This window comes from Anarrhichthys ocellatus, unplaced genomic scaffold, assembly GCF_004355925.1.
Source record: "Anarrhichthys ocellatus isolate YVR2014 unplaced genomic scaffold, GSC_Weel_1.0 scaffold109, whole genome shotgun sequence".
NCBI classification, from domain to species: Eukaryota; Metazoa; Chordata; class Actinopteri; order Perciformes; family Anarhichadidae; genus Anarrhichthys; species Anarrhichthys ocellatus.
Genome location: NW_022280139.1, coordinates 126,776 through 140,881, shown reverse-complemented (window position 1 = coordinate 140,881; position 14,106 = coordinate 126,776). Strand labels below are relative to the sequence as shown.

The following is a 14,106-nucleotide window of genomic DNA, read 5'->3' as shown; positions in this document are numbered from 1 at the left end:
TATATATATATATATATATACGTGTATATGTATATATATGTATATATATATATATATACGTGTATATGTATATATACGTATATATGTATATATATATATCCATCCCCCCTGGTACATCATGGTACATGTAGGCCCTGCTGGCAGCAGGAGAACTTTCTCTGTCAATGTAGTGCGCATCAATACATTTCTTTTGCTGCAATGAACTACATTTTCCATCATCACTGATTGTACATCCACGTAAAAAGTGGCAAATGTTTCCCTTTAATATGAGCACATTAGTTTACAGTTTAGTCTAAATTCAGACACTTTGTTTCCTGGTGTTTGAAGACACGTGTAGGTTTCATGAAGTCAACGCAGACACAGGTTTAAGTCATATGTAGGAGTACTGATTACATTTAGATTTTACAGTTTCACTTGTTTATTATATCTTGCTTTACTTTACTAATGCTTCTTGATATTGCACAACTTGTTTTCTGCTGCAACATTGCAGGAGATGAATCAATGCCTTATATGATAAACTGAGATAATCTTAGCTTATCATATAAGGCATTGATTCATCTCCTAAGAGTTTACCCAACAGTAAAATGTGTACCACATTGTCATCAGCCTCAGACAGCTGTAAAGGCATAAACACTATGTGGCATCTTCAGATTGACATGAATGTGTTGTGGATGTGACTGATAGAGCTGTCGAGCACTAACGCAGCGTGCTGCCCTCTACAGGCCAGCCTCGGAGGTCGCGTGCGTCTCATGCTGACGGGAGCTGCTCCCATCTCCCCTACTGTGCTCACCTTCCTCAGAGCTGCAGTAGGCTGCCAGGTAACACACACACACACACACACACAGGCCCTTGTTTCACATGTTATCTATGTCTCTTTCTATCACCTGTCCTGAAAATCTAGAAAAGTAGAAATGCAGCCGTCTGATCTCGACATTCTGATCCACGCTCCTTGTCTGTCCCCAATAGGTTCTACATTGCATAGTCCTGTGCTTGTAGTAGGGTTAGTAGTCATGATAACAATAATAATCATGTGTTCTTTCTTTGTCTCAGTTCTATGAAGGTTATGGACAAACAGAGTGCACTGCTGGATGCACCATGACCATGCCCGGAGAATGGAAAGCAGGTAATAAATAAGAACGACTTCATTCATGTTACTGCTCTCAGCGCTCTGAACTACAAAGAACAAGTTCATCACTCTGAACTTGACCTCATGCCCGCAGGTCACGTTGGAGCTCCTCTGCCCTGTAACTCACTGAAACTGGTGGACGTGTCCGAGATGAACTACCTGGCTGTGAACGGGGAGGGAGAGGTGAGACACAAAGACAAGCACACGTCTTCACAGAAACTCTGTCTTCTACCACAATATCACGTCACTGATACGTGTGTGTGTGTGTGTTGGTTTCTAGGTGTGTGTGAAGGGCCCTAACGTGTTCCAGGGCTACCTGAAGGACCCCGAGAAGACTGCGGAGGCCATCGATGCAGACGGATGGCTTCACACGGGGGACATTGGAAAATGGCTTCCTGTAGGTTAAGTAGTGCCACTCTGTGTTTAAATCATTCATCTCAGCTTCACACATATTTATTCTGACCGAAGTTCATCACGTGTCTGACGGCCTGTGGACGTTTGATGATGTAATGTAATGTGTGTGAATGTACGTGGACAGAACGGCACGCTGCGGATCGTGGACAGGAAGAAGCACATCTTCAAGCTGGCACAGGGGGAGTACATCGCCCCTGAAAAGATAGAGAACGTGTACATCAGGTGCGATGCAGTGGCGCAGGTCTTTGTGCATGGAGACAGTCTGCAGGTAGGCGGAGGACATTCTCACTCTGTGTGTGTGTCACGGATGTGTGTGCTATTCATTCCTGTGTAACTGCCATTGCTGTATTTGCTGTATTTACCTTGTAAGTATCGTGTTTATCTCCAGGCGTGTCTGGTAGCAGTGGTGGTACCTGACCCCAACTTCCTGTCTAGCTGGACCAAGAGGACTCTGGCACTGGACGGCAGCTACCAGGATCTATGTGACAGAGCGGTAATACTTTACACAGTTTGATCATAGATCACACAAATAAGGAAACTAGGATCTAGTAAACAACTGTATTTCCTTCTAGTTCATCTATTTGTCTTACAGGGGAAAATAGATCCACTAAAAAGGCTATAAAGTGGTGTGAGGCTGATCCTAGTATGTTTATTGACACAATAAGTAATCAGCTACCAGCACAAGACTGGGCTCCCACCAAGCAGTTGTAACACCTCAACACCAACTGCAGAAGTTCTGCTGTTGGTGTTGAGGAGAAGTTCTTAGTCGAGGAGAGTCCTCAACAGTAAGCAGAGAAGTCCGAAATGGATTCGTAAAAGTAAGTGAAAAATGGTGGAAACATCCAGCTTTGATCACTGCGAGCAGTTGCGTTAATGAATGCAAACTTGAGCAAACCTTCTGAAAAAACAGAAAACAAAAGACCAATTCAAGGATCACTATGTGTTGAATTATTGTAACAATGTGCACTTCTAATAGAGTTCAGTAACATCTATTTTAAATAAATGGAAAAGAACCTGATTGGTGGTGCTGATAGAGGGGTACTTGAGTTCATCTGGTAAGGCTGTGGACTACATCAGGTTGGGATTTACACAATACCAGGTACTTAACATGTACATGTACAGTCAAATGCAATCCAATAACTACTACAAAGTGAAACTTAAATGTATTGTGAAATGAATTAAGACTGTCAGAAAAGCGTAGCCCATGCAGCGAGTGTTAATTGAAGTGACATCATTATTCTGAGGTACCTCCCTTTATTGTCTTCAGGAAGTCAAGGCGGCCATCTTTGAGGACATGGTGCGATTGGGCAAGGAAGGAGGCCTCAAGTCCTTTGAGCAGGTAAAACACTTGAGACATCTTTTCCTGTGCACCACTTGGTAGCTCTGTAGACTCTGCAGTGTTCATCCAAACGGTGTCCCTGGAAGTGAAACACCTTCATCCTGCCAACATGTGCATGTTTTCTTTTAGGTGAGGTCCATCTACATCCACACCGAGCTGTTCTCAATCGAGAACGGCCTGCTCACTCCCACGCTAAAGGCCAAGAGGAACGAAATGCGACAGTACTTCAGAGCCCAGATGGACGAGCTGTACGCTGGGATCAAAATGTAGGAGGAGGCCATGAAGGAGGAACAGAGACACACGGGCTACCAAAAGTGTTTGTAGGGGAGAGGAAGACGGGAGCACAAGCTGAAGCTCACAGAGGGGACCAAAGGGACCACGTTGAGTCCTCGCGGCCAGTAACACTAGAAACAACAGCAACAGGAGGCGCTGTAGCTTTTAGTGGAACTTGATTCAGAACACGTAGTACAAAACCAGTGTCCTTTAGGATCTGTGGCACAGAATACAAGACCTCTGAAGGTCCAGAGTAGCTTAAAATACACGTGTCTATTGATGAAATAGTTCTGCCTTTGCTATGTACAGAACAAAATTCTGTGATAACGTGTTGATTCTAATCAGCTATTTTGAGATATTTTCATTCAGGATGTTTTTAAAAGGGAAATATCAAAGTGCAGCTCTGTAGCATCTCAGGACTTTACTGGTAGGAACCACACACAGTACCTCCTACACGCACACACACACACACACACGCCTTTTCATTTCAAGCATAGCAGATGACTGACCACTGAAACGGGTTCCCAAACAGCTCCACACACTGCAACCTCAACATGTCAGTGTCTTTCTCAGATGTCATGGTTTTTTATCTTGTTGTGTTTCTGGAGTTTGTTCGGTAGAAAGTTTAAATCCACAATGGATAACGGGACTGTTTCTGGGTCCAATTAGCACACTGTTAACCAGCAGAGTGAGCCATATTAAAGATAATCTGAACAAGGCCAGGTGGAAACAGAGAATTCAGGTACTAAAGAACATTCAGGACAAAGGGAAACTGTGTGTTTTTAATTTATTTATGGTAACATGAAGGGAAGAGATTTGCTAAAGGGATCAGTTTTCTTAAATTATTATTATTTGCTGAAGAAGGGTGAAACTATACATTTCAAAATGACACTGTTCACAATCTAAATGAAATCCTTTTGAATGTTTCAAGTTTTAATTTGTTGGAAGTACTTTTGATCTTACTATAACTGTTTGTTCTGTCATGTCAGATTTGTTTTGTAAAGATTTGAATTAAAAAATCTTCAAGAGAGCTGTGTGATCTGTCCTTTGCTTCATCAGGGTTGTGTCATTAGGTAAAACTATTTAAATGTTTGTTTTCGTGAGTCTCATATTTACTCCAGGGATTTGTATATACATGGTATCCATGAGACCAGGACATTTTTTACTTAGTATGGATTGTATTGTTTATATGCACAACACTAAATTAACAAAAATTAAAAACATTTATTCCTAGGTCCTGAAACTACTGTTGTTGTAGTTGTATTGTAGGTATTGTTATTAATATATTCATTTTACTGCTGTTTTTCTCTTTCACTTAGTTCGCTTAAAAAAAGGATCCTCAGAGCAGATACTGAACCCTTTCGCTCTCCGTAGGATCTGCTCGGGGAAGCTGATTTTACTATATTTTTACAAAATGCAAGTGCAAATATTTAATAAAGGTAAACTACATCCAGACTATATCACCGTAAACGTTTTGATTCATCTACATAAACTCATTTTGGGAGGTCGCGTTTTCTTCATTATAAATTGTACCAAATCCCACCCCTGTATTTCTGGAATGGTACAGTCCAGAACTTGAATCATTTTGCGGGAAGCTGCTTCTATCCAATTCGAGCTACGGAGTTTTCAAAACAAACGTGTTTGCTACTTGTTCCAAATGAGGTGAGAAATATACATTTGAAGTTATAATCTAACCCATATATGAACCCATATCTATAACACACACCACTCTTTATTATGCTGGTAAAGTCACATTTCATTTAAAAGTCTGACAACATACCGTTAAGTAAAGATACGACGTTGGCCTGCTTGTTGACCTTATAACGTAACGCAGCTAAAGCACAACTTGTTGAATAGCATCGTGCTGTTCGCAACCGACACTCAGTAACGTGAACAATAACGTTACTGTAATCTGGAAGATGTGTGTGAGCAAAGTGGTTAAACTAGCATACCTTTGGCCTTTGTTTTAAGTTGTGTTATATAGTGTATAAGCATACCGAATGGTGGAGAAGCTAGCGTTAAGTTGAATGCTAACTAGGGACCAGAGTCATTTGTTTGGAGGTGTCACCTGGTTGATGAGGAGGAGGAGGAGGAGGATGATGAAGAAATGCCCCTGTCTTTGTTTCCACAGTGCCAAAAAGGGCAGAAGAGCCAAAGTGCTCACGGTGCCACAACAGCAGAGTCAGGTGAGGTGGTCACTGTAGCATTTGCACCATTCAAATTGAAGTGCACTATGATTTGTGATAACAGCACTAAAGGCATAGAAATGGGTCATTCCCTTGTCAGCTGAGTTTTTCTTCTCTCAGTGAAATGCAACATTATGCCTGTCATTGTGTTATTACACCTTGTTGTATAAAGAAAGTGTGATTGACTGTAAATTGTGGAACTTGAATTGTTTTCTCTGTTGTGTTTGAATTCAGAAAGGTTCATCTAATGATCAGACGGATTCTCCCAACCTGTCCTCTATAGACAAAGCTAGCTTCCTCGAGGGACTGCAGCCGAATTATGGTCAGTTTATTACACTGTAGGTGATATCATGATCCATGTCAGAGTCATTATGTCTCCATGAGTCTTGAAGAAAACCAGATTTTACAGTAACATTCATGCTTGTTTCTTCCTTTCTTTCTTAGTTTATTCGCGGTGGCCTTGTTTCCAGAGTCTAGCATGATGTCAAACCACCAACATTGTGCTGACCAGATAACTGTCTGTCTCACTTACAAGGTAACCCTCTGCACAGCACGGCCGTGGAGGAAGATCTGAACGTCCCAGAGGAGGATCAGAGGAGCGGAGGCAAAGCCGGGAGGAAGGAAGTTCCTCAGACGGCGAAGACCGCTGTAAAACAGCGCGGAGCTGCCGTGAAGAGGAAGGAGACGGAGAGGGATGGAGAGAATGAGGAGGAAGAGGAGAAGAGAAAGAGGAGCAGGAGAAGTACTGGAGGGACGAGGTGAGGTCACACCTCACCTCATCATGGCAGACTTTCCAGTCTGCCATGATGATGATAAACCATCCACAGAGACCATGATGATGATATCGGTCTATAAAGACATTCTTTTAAAGAATGTATGATATGTTCTTGAACAAAATGGTATTTATTACACAAATACTAATTTGAAAAATAAGTACAGTTTCTTACTGAGTATTTACATGACATCATCATTACAGATGTAAGGCAAATTAAAGGTTATTATCATTAAATATCAAAGTGACGAGGTGGGAACTACGTTTCACAGACCATGTATCGAGATAAGTATCCTATCGGCTTGAATAAGAAAAATACATAGCTGTGATAATGAATAGAGATCTATATACACATACCAACATGTCAACTAATATACATTCATACACTCATACATCCATAACTTGCCCTCGAAGCAAAGGGAAAAAGAAACCCATATACAGGAAAACTTCACAAAAAATCTTATAGTAAAAACAGAAGAAAGGTAAAGAGAAAGACGATTTAGAAAGACAATCACAAGTACAAAAAAAAGAAATACAAAAGAATTGTCATGAAAAGCATCCAGAACAATGAGTCTGGTCCGGGTCCAAAGGGTCCGGGACGTGGATCAGGGATTAGAGTAAAGGGTCCGTTGAGGGGGCAGCTTGCAGAAACGGTGGTGTGGCTGATAACGGCCGTGCACGTTTCTATTCTGAGAGCTAATATTCTGTGTTCCCATCAAATCATTAATCTTGTCTCTGTGTCCCAACAAGGCCGGTGGAAAATCAGCAGACCAAGAAAGGCAAGAAGAGGGAGAGTGAAACAGGAAGTGGAAAGTCCAGTGACGCTGCGCCACAGGTAAGCAAGTGAAGGATGAAGTGTCTCCAACAACAAGGGTAGCGTCTATAGTACACCACAGTTATGCTAATAACATGATAGCGACTTCTTGTATGACTAGTGAAGAACATGTGTTTGTTTTTCTTCCAGGAGAAAGCTGACCCTGCCTATAAGAGAGTGCTGTCCTCTGAGGAGGAGGAGCGGGGGGATGATGATGGGAGTTGGGTGAGGACTACCAGCAGCAGAGCCTAGCATCCACAGGAATGTGGCGTTCATTTGAACTCTGTCTTTATGTTGTTTACTCAGATCCCAAGTCCAAAGAAGGCCAAGGTTTTAAGTTTGGGCAGAGACAGGAAGTCTGATAAGTCCAAATCTAGAACTTCTTCTTCAGGTGAGGGGAGAGAGCTACAGAGTCCCGTCAACATGTGTTTGAACTCTGTGTGAAGGAACTATGCTCCTAGAGTTCCTCTCTGAGAGTTAGATAACAACATGTCCACCACACTCTCAACTCTGCACATTTAAATATGAAGCTCGAGACGGTTAGCGTAGCTTAGTATAAAGACCGTTGGGCTGAGCCAGGCTAGCTGTTTGCCCCGTTTCCAGTCGTAATGCTAAGCTAAGCTAAGCTGACAGATATTTGAATAGTATCAATCTTCTCATCGAACTCTCAGCAAGTAAGCATTTCTTTAAAGGTTATGTCCTGACTTCCTGATTGTTTGTGGGTGTATTTAAATAATAATAATAAGACATTTTATTGATATAGCGCTTTTCAAAAGTCTCAGATACACTACAAACATTAAAATCATCATATTTACAGCCTTCTTTGCATGAACTGGACGTTTGAGGGTGTTTTGTCTTCACTGTTTCATTGTTACACAAAACACTACAAGAAATAGACCCAATGTTTCATATCCCAAGTTCAGCTGAATCGTTTTCATTTATTCTATTGCAAAAAGAAACATGTTTTTTTACTATTCTTCTTGAACTTTGAACCACAAAACTTGTTCCACGTGAAGGCAGTGCATCTGCAGGACCAGAGAAGGCCACCAGAGACCAGCAGAGGAGGAAAAGACGTGGTGCGGGAGGGACAGAGACAGAGGTGGTGCTGGAGGCCTTCCTGGACTTCTGTGACCAGTACAGGTGAACGAGGACATCCACACAAGTAGCCTGAGCTCTAACCCACACCATAACAACTACTTCTATTCACCAGTTACATTTGTCTATGCAAATACTACAGTTGGAGAGGATTATGTGTGTGTGTGTGTGTGTGTGTGTGTGTGTGTGTTTCAGAGAGTCTGTGGAGTCTAAAGCAGTCAAACAGGCTGTTGATTCTTTCTCCTCCAATGTGGAAGAGCAACTGTTGGAAAAGGTCAGACTTTAGCTCTTCTATTTACTTACGTTTGTGACATTTAGAGATTCAGATTTACTTTTGTTCACCAGAAGAGAGAAAAACTCAACTTAATTAGGATACAAATAAATAGTTTAGTGCTTATAACCACCTTTTCCCAAACTTTCCCTTTTCCTTTTTTAAATGTGATCCTACTCATGATAACATGTCCATCAAAACAGAAGTGAATAATGCTGATTCATATCCTTATTCAAACCGGACAGGTGTTTGTTCTCTGGTGTTTCCTTCTCTTCCAGATCTCGTCTTTAAAGGAGTTCAAGATTCTAAAGAGAGAAAATGCCAAGGTAACTATGGCAACCTGCCATGCTAGAGGCTTTAGGGATGGGAATAGAGTGACGCGGGGATTCTGTGTGTTTGGAGGCTAACCGCGCAGGTTAGCATCTCACTGGTTCCCTCCGCTAACAGCCAATGGCTTTGTGTCATTGCATTTTGGATCAATTCAAAAAATAATCTCTGTGACAAACACACGTTCACTTAAATGTTTCGTTCAAGAAAACTGAACAACAGTAAACAACGTTTTGTGGTCTCGTTTAGCCACTTGTTAGCAACCGCCTCTTTTAAGACACAACAAAGCTTCAAAATTCAGAAGAGGGCTATTTATTAACATATTTTATATCACAGTTCTTGTGTTAACCTTGTGTGCCTAAAGTGCTGACTCGTGTCCGTGTTTTAGGACTCATTGCTGCAGCACTCTGATCGGTCACACTGAAATGTCTCAACGACTATTGGATGCATTTTGCACAGACATTCATATTCACCATAAAAAGTAAATTCTTTGAGTGAGCCCTGACTTTTCCTCTAGTGCCACCAGGAGGTTGTGGTTTTGAGTGAAACGTCTCCACTACTATTGGAAGGAGTGCCATAACATTTGGTGCAGACAATGTATCCCCCCCCCCCCTCCCCCATGAGTTTGGTGAAGCTCTGACTTTTCTTCCAGCGCCATCGTCCGCTCAAAGCTATGATTTCTCCTTTGCTTTGTTTAGTGAACAAATACTAGCAACACCAAAGTGAACATTAGACACTGTCTGCCAAACATCAGCATGTCGGCGTTGTCACTGTGAACATGTTAGCATGTATTAGCTCAAAGCACCAGCGTACAGCCTCACAGAGACTCTTAGTCGTGTTACATAACACCGGGCCATACTTACTTTTGCTTTCGGTCCCGTTGGTGTCTGTGTGCGCATGTGTCAGGTGGCGTCTTCGATCCGCACGAAGACACAGAGACTGCTGGAAGCCAAGCATGAGCTGATGAGGTGAGAGGAGGTCCAGATGCACAACACACAACACACACCAGTTTACTTTTCTACAAACTCAGTTTACTGTAAGATATTTACTGTCTGTAAACTCAAAATATATTTAGTCATCAAAACACCCACAGGGATTGCCAATTAGATGCACTATTGACACTATAAAAACTATGATTAATAACCTATGATCCCCAGCCTGTAAACCACAATGACCTTTACGCTGTGTGTGATCGGTCAGGGCAGAGAGGCAGGCGTGGTTGCTTGAAAAGGAGAAAGCTGAACTTGAAGTCCGGTTGGCCGATCTGAGACGAGGCCGCGCCTTTCTGCATGACATCGGAGAGCTCAACAGACAATACCTGGACTACCGACGCAAACGCCCCAAAGAAAAGGAAATGGTATACACACACACACACACACACACACGCACACACACTCTCAAGTCACATGAAGTTCAAAGTTAGCTTTATTGTCAGTTCCACAATATGTACCGAACATACCGAAGAGTTGAAAAAACGTTTCTCCCAGTCCAACATATAAACATATAAAGTGAACACAGTGCAAAATAGATAAACAAACATTTAGACAACATATAATTCAGCAGCAGTCGGACATAGAGTCTTAAAAGAGAGGAGGGAGAGAGTTCAGCTTCCTAACAGCCTGGTGGACGAAGCTGTTTGAGAGTCTGGTGGTGCGAGCACGGAGGCTGCGGTATCTTCTCCCAGAGGGAAGTGAATATTGACCTTAGAAATAATGGAAATCATAACCTGATTATTGTCTGGTTATCTGTGTGTCTTAGCCTTAGGTACAGCTTTAGCAACACAAACTACCGTTACCATGATTTGACGCTTTATAGCGTTCTAATGAACGTCCCATAGTGACGCACTGCTTCCTTTCCTCCTCTCATCCCGTCCAGTACGGGGCGTCCAGCTTGCCTGCTCTGCTGTTGGAGACCAAGCATATTCAGGGAGCAGAGCATCAGCTGGGAGTAACCAACTACTGTCTCAAGAAACAGCTGAGGAAGAACAAGACTCGGAAATAGTACGCCATGCCATACCCACACCGAATGTACACCGGTTAAAGACTCAAAGACGGCCGTTTCAAAGCCTAGTACAGAAAACGCCTTCACATTTTGGATTATGTGTTGTGGTTCAGATGTCATTATGTATATAGCCTAAATCCTGCCCATCCTGGATCATTGCTAGATTAATAAAAACAATACTGTAAGTATAAATAAATGCAAAATAAACCATTTTTCTTTATGGTGTTTTTTCTTCACAAAATAATGTAAGAAGTTCTATTTCTGGGTGATTTTGAATGTGTGTAGTCAAATTGGTTTCCCTTGTATATGAGTTCTGTAATTTTCTCTGATAGCTGCATTAAATGTGTATCAAATACTGTAGTTTCAGTTTCTCTAAATACGTTTAACGCGTCTTGAGGAACTGGTCGGAACGCTGCCTGTTTTCTTAGCCAATCAGCTGCTCCCGTTGGTCAGTATCCCTTGGAGTGTTTTGTGGTTTGACCCGCCCACACGGTGAGCAGCGTCCCTGATTGGATGAAAGTTTCATGACCTGCGCTTTGAACAACTTGACATTTCCTTCTAGTAATAGTAAGAACGGGGACTTCATAATACCGCTACGTGTCTATTTCTACCACTGTCTGTCAAAAGAGGTATGTCTATTTTGGAAAAATTATATTTCCATATATATATAGAGATAGACGGAGAGTTTCCTTTACCGGTAAGGTAAGTTAACTTACTTATATTTAGACGGTTTATTCCATGTGTAAGTTAGCGTTAGCTAGTCAGTGTTTCGCGTTGTAATCTAATGGTGCTTCCAGTAGAGGACAGCTACGGTTTGGCGTTACATGATCAACACACCTGTGAACCAATATTCCCACAATCATCTTGTGCAGAGAGCAGTGTGTGTGAACGGTAACGTTACACCTGATAACCTGCACGAGACGTGGTTAAATGTTAAATGTAACTTCATGTCTATTAGACAGGTGTGTTATAATGTAGACTAACGTTACTGATGGACTCGTGTTGGTTCTGAACACTATGATTTACTTTCTCTTTTTGCTGACCTAGCTACCTGCTGATACATGTGTTAATGACTTCCTCAATGGAGTTTCGCGGTGAGCTAACGTTACATCATAGTTGAACACTATTGGGCGTTCCTCACTCTCAAAGAGGGATGAACTCATCAGACACGGTTCCGATAGCGGTACCTGGGCTTTGGGTGTCGGTACCGGTGTTACACCTACTTGTTTGACTATCGACGATACGCCGCAGGTAACCAGTTGTTTCAGATCACCCGAAACCAAAACCTTCCCTGGACACTGACGAGGTGACTTGATGCATAAATGACTCAATGGCTGACATTTAATCAAGATCCAGTGTTTAATGATATGTTACCGTTTTGCTCGAGAGACTTCGAATCCAGGTCGTTGCGATCTTTCCTTAAATATATTTCCTCAAATGTATTTATTCATACGTGGCTCAGCTGCTGCTGTTACGTGAACACAACACACGGAAGGGAAACCAGTCGGGGTGTAACACCGGTACCGGGTACCGGCCCGGTGTTTAGGTAAAACGCTGTACGCCTCACTGTGTGGGAGGGATCATTGTTCTGTCAGGCAACATCTGGCTGAACTAAACATCGCTTTCCTAACTTTATAAAACAAAATTGAACAAATAATGACATGAATATAAACGTACTGATTGTTATTTATTTAAATAATGGAATCCAACATTAGATCATTGTGAAACATACCTGATGAAGTGTTTCAGTCAGTATTGGACAGCTCTCTACTCTCAAACACTGCTATAGGCAGTTACTCTATGTAGAATGGTACGTTCAAGATATTTGGTATAATATATTAATATATGTTATGGATTATAGGTATGATAAACTCTCTTAATCCATCCAGGGCGTTAACAGCACTAACCCCAGTAAACATGACTAACCAGGATGTGAACAACCTCCAGGAGGAACTAGTCTGCTGTTTGTGGTCACTTTGAACGCACCATGGCCGTGTTCTGAGGTTTCAGACTGCTGTATGAGTTCATCCTGTGTCAGATCACCTGAACCAAATACCATGAGAAAAATCCCCTAAACGGGACACTCTGTGACTTTCTGCTATCCAGTAAGGAAAAACAGTGAGTGGACTATATTTGTCTTTTACAAAACAAACATAAAGTCATGCAGTGCATTTAAAGGATTACTTCACCCAAGTTACAAAGTAAAAAATATGTATTTCTCCAGACAGCCACCCTCAATGGGGATTAATGCAATTCTGTTAAAAATGTCTGTAATACGTGGTTACTCATAAACGGCTAGTTCATAAAGCAAACATCTTAAATGAGTGTTCTGGCTGGATCCGCTAGACTAACTACCATGGGTATGAACTAGGCCCTGTTCAGAGGGAAACCTGTCTAGCTTTTAAAAAATGTCCTTTTTCTTCTTCTCTTTGTCTAAAGAAGTAAACAAACACAAAGCTAAAGGAACCATGTCAGGATTGTTGTTTCTGTAACGGGTTCAATATATTAAAATCTTTTTTACTATGGCCGATAATTCATCATAATCAGTTTTTATTACTGATATCTGTAGCGGCCTCAAAAATCCAGTATCAGCCGGGCTCACGTTGTCAGTGTTCATCACAGAACAATACACATAATGAGTGTGTAACAACTAAAGTAAAAGGTTTGTTTTAAAACTGCACTGAAAGTGTTTTGATGAACCCTGAACATGCTTCGACAAAGTGCAAGAGACTGAATACCAGGAACTGGAAGAGTTGTTTTTATGTCCGGGGGGGGGGGGTTTCCACCTTCACCAGATGGATCTTGTTTAAATGTGCTCTGATCATTTGCCTGCAGGAACATGGCTGAGCTCCACAACAATGGAGACGTGCAGAGTGGTGGAGACACTGTGGATGCTTTGAAGTTTTTTGCAAAGAGGTAATTCATGTACACTGATGACTTTCTGATTACCTGTGATGTTATGTGAATAAAGCTGTCTGATCTGTCCATTGAAAATGAGGTAGCTATTCTAATACAGGTAGCGTTAAAGCTGAGCAGAGCACCAAGGATAAAGGTGCTAGTCAAAGTCGGTCACCTTCGTATATACACTCCTAGATGTAAGTGCCTTTTCCTTCTCTCTAACTTCTCGGTCCATTGTTCAGTTTGCTATAAAAACCATTAGCATCCATCATTTCTATGAAGTAGGTCATTTTGAAAGAGCTGAAGACCTACTCCTATGCTGAATTAAAAAGATTCTACTGCACTGATTCAGCCTTTGGAACATTAATGATGCTGCTTTGATGAGTCACCTTGTGTAATGAGATATTCCCAAGAAATGGTTAGGACTTCCATGGAAGACTCAGACTGTGAACACGTTTAGAAACCACTGAGGTGTCGCCAAAAATGTGTTAAAAGTGATGAAACGAGTTCCTCAGCTTTCTAATCAGTGTGTGTCTACAAATCTGTGTGTGTGTGTGTGTGTGTGTGTGTGTGTGTGTGTGTGTGTGTGT

The 14,106-nt window shown here is 41.8% G+C and overlaps 3 protein-coding genes across 11 annotated transcripts in view; all 3 read left to right on the top strand.

The window, feature by feature from the left end:
• LOC116399346 (long-chain-fatty-acid--CoA ligase 1-like) overlaps window positions 1-4,182 on the top strand; it is a 21,459-nt gene extending 17,277 nt beyond the window's left edge. For all 4 annotated transcript variants that reach the window (XM_031876444.1, XM_031876443.1, XM_031876445.1 and 1 more), the window contains 8 exons: window positions 723-818; window positions 1,051-1,123; window positions 1,221-1,309; window positions 1,407-1,523; window positions 1,665-1,808; window positions 1,929-2,033; window positions 2,808-2,879; window positions 3,009-4,182. In XM_031876444.1, the coding sequence (XP_031732304.1) occupies window positions 723-818; window positions 1,051-1,123; window positions 1,221-1,309; window positions 1,407-1,523; window positions 1,665-1,808; window positions 1,929-2,033; window positions 2,808-2,879; window positions 3,009-3,149 (837 nt within the window). In that variant the 3' untranslated portion in view covers window positions 3,150-4,182. The remainder of the gene's footprint in view (window positions 1-722; window positions 819-1,050; window positions 1,124-1,220; window positions 1,310-1,406; window positions 1,524-1,664; window positions 1,809-1,928; window positions 2,034-2,807; window positions 2,880-3,008) is intronic.
• A 313-nt stretch (window positions 4,183-4,495) lies between these two features.
• Window positions 4,496-11,008, top strand: cenpu (centromere protein U). The gene is made up of 13 exons (XM_031876446.1): window positions 4,496-4,814; window positions 5,284-5,338; window positions 5,573-5,660; window positions 5,874-6,096; window positions 6,861-6,945; window positions 7,075-7,149; window positions 7,231-7,315; window positions 7,941-8,064; window positions 8,215-8,293; window positions 8,569-8,616; window positions 9,524-9,585; window positions 9,818-9,974; window positions 10,493-11,008. Exons 1-13 carry the CDS (start codon window positions 4,810-4,812, stop codon window positions 10,616-10,618), a joined length of 1,212 nt encoding a protein of 403 aa, XP_031732306.1. The 5' UTR covers window positions 4,496-4,809; the 3' UTR covers window positions 10,619-11,008.
• A 102-nt stretch (window positions 11,009-11,110) lies between these two features.
• The window catches only part of casp3b (caspase 3, apoptosis-related cysteine peptidase b), a 6,633-nt gene continuing 3,637 nt past the window's right edge, over window positions 11,111-14,106 (top strand). Inside the window, exons 1-2 of one of the 6 annotated variants that reach the window (XM_031876449.1) lie at window positions 11,111-11,320; window positions 13,454-13,534. In XM_031876449.1, coding sequence (XP_031732309.1) covers window positions 11,250-11,320; window positions 13,454-13,534 — 152 coding nt within the window. In that variant the 5' untranslated portion in view covers window positions 11,111-11,249. Of the gene's footprint in view, window positions 11,925-12,455; window positions 12,737-13,453; window positions 13,714-14,106 lie in introns of those variants that run through there. The other 5 variants (XM_031876450.1, XM_031876452.1, XM_031876451.1 and 2 more) reach the window with 5 other exon arrangements.

What these genes read in the sequence shown, in the direction of transcription:
- cenpu (XM_031876446.1), top strand. An exon ending in GGGATGATGATGGGAGTTGG is followed by an intron (nt 7,150 to 7,230) that starts GTGAGGACTACC and finishes TTGTTTACTCAG; the next exon opens with ATCCCAAGTCCAAAGAAGGC. An exon ending in ATCTAGAACTTCTTCTTCAG is followed by an intron (nt 7,316 to 7,940) that starts GTGAGGGGAGAG and finishes TTCCACGTGAAG; the next exon opens with GCAGTGCATCTGCAGGACCA.